This window comes from Monoraphidium neglectum (genome assembly GCF_000611645.1).
Source record: "Monoraphidium neglectum strain SAG 48.87 unplaced genomic scaffold scaffold00976, whole genome shotgun sequence".
NCBI lineage: Eukaryota > Viridiplantae > Chlorophyta > Chlorophyceae > Sphaeropleales > Selenastraceae > Monoraphidium > Monoraphidium neglectum.
The window spans coordinates 11,067-12,433 of record NW_014012652.1 but is presented as its reverse complement, the minus strand read 5'-3'; the positions used below and the strand labels follow the sequence as shown (position 1 = coordinate 12,433).

Below are 1,367 nucleotides of genomic sequence, written 5' to 3'. Positions count from 1 at the left end.
GTGCGTGTGTGTGTGTGTGCGCGTGTGTGTGTGTGTGTGTGTGTGTGTGTGTGTGTGTGTGTACGCATGCGTGACCCTTCTTGATGAAAGTCACATGTGAGATTACGCGATATTGTGAGCGTAAGAAAATGCGTCCAGAGCACGCATGCAAAGAAGGATGCCCGCTTGAAAGGCTGCGCCTGCAGGGACCTCGGAGCACAAGATGATCATCCGCCGCCGTCACCACCGCCGCCGCCACCGCCGCCGCCGCCGCAGCAGCAGCAGCAGCAGCAGCAGCAGCAGAGCAGCAGCTGCGCGGCCCAGCGGGGGCGTCGGCGGCTGGCACCGGGTGTCGGCACCTGCGCGTGTGTGCAGGCCGCCCACCTGCGCATGGATGTGCGCCAGCCCCTGCAGCAGCCCCCTGAGCACCTGCCACGCGTCGGCCTCCTCGCCAGGCCCCTCTTCCAGGACCTTTGTCAATTGGGAATGAAAAAGCAGCCGGAATTCGGACCGCAGAGGGAACGGGCTGATTGCATGTACAGGGGGTTTGATGTCGACAATGCACGCATGGGGTGCCACTCGCATGGGACCAATGTCCCTGGGCTGGGTGTGCCGTCGGAGGACGAGCTTTGCGCCGGAACGAGCCTGACAGGCGGCGACAAAAAGAAGCGCTTTGGACAACTGGAGACGGCCGTGCCTGGGCGGCGGCGTCAGCTCCCTGTCCCCACGGCTCCACGCGTTGCAGTGAGCTGCGGCCCACCTTTGAGAGGGTCCTGGGGCAGAACTCCATCTGTTGAGGTTGACATTGGGTTGAGTCGGGGTTAGCGTCGAGGCTCGATTGAGTTGGCGTTGGCATTGAGTTGGGTTCGGGGTGGGGTTGGGAGAGCAGCAGCGATGGTTGGGGCAGGCACGCTGACAGGCTGACATGACTCGGGCTGCACAGGACCGTTGGCACCGTTGGCACCGGTGCCACCGGTGGGCCGGCTCGGGTGCAACACACTGACTTGCGCACGCACGGCGACACCAAACCGCGTAGAGTCCAGGTCCGGGCAGCCGGGTTAAGTGTTTAGGGTTCAAGGTGGGAACCCACCATACACCACTGGATGGCTCCAGGAGCGGGCGACCGCGGGACGCTGTAACAATCCTAATCCTAATCCACCACCCCCCTTCAAAGGCCCGGAGAGTGGCAATGCTCTTGGCAATGCTCTTGGGTGTTTGCGGCAGCACACTACAATGGACTTTGAAGCAGAGGTGCAATCCATGCACGCAGCGCCCACCTGTATGTACAGCATCTGAGTCGGCCCCTTGTCCGCGCCCCTGCCCGGCCGCCGCGACGACCCCCCTTTGGCACCCCGCGCCCCCGCATTGCCTGCGGCTCGCCCCGGCGC

General features: G+C 63.8%; 1 protein-coding gene across 1 annotated transcript in view; it reads right to left on the bottom strand.

Annotated features, from left to right (window-relative positions):
• Positions 1–1,367, bottom strand: part of MNEG_6157 (putative serine/threonine-protein kinase GCN2) — a gene marked incomplete at both ends in the record, with an annotated part of 11,981 nt that overhangs the window by 6,187 nt on the left and 4,427 nt on the right. Inside the window, one exon of the mRNA XM_014045371.1 lies at positions 364–450. Coding sequence (XP_013900825.1) covers positions 364–450 — 87 coding nt within the window. The remainder of the gene's footprint in view (positions 1–363; positions 451–1,367) is intronic.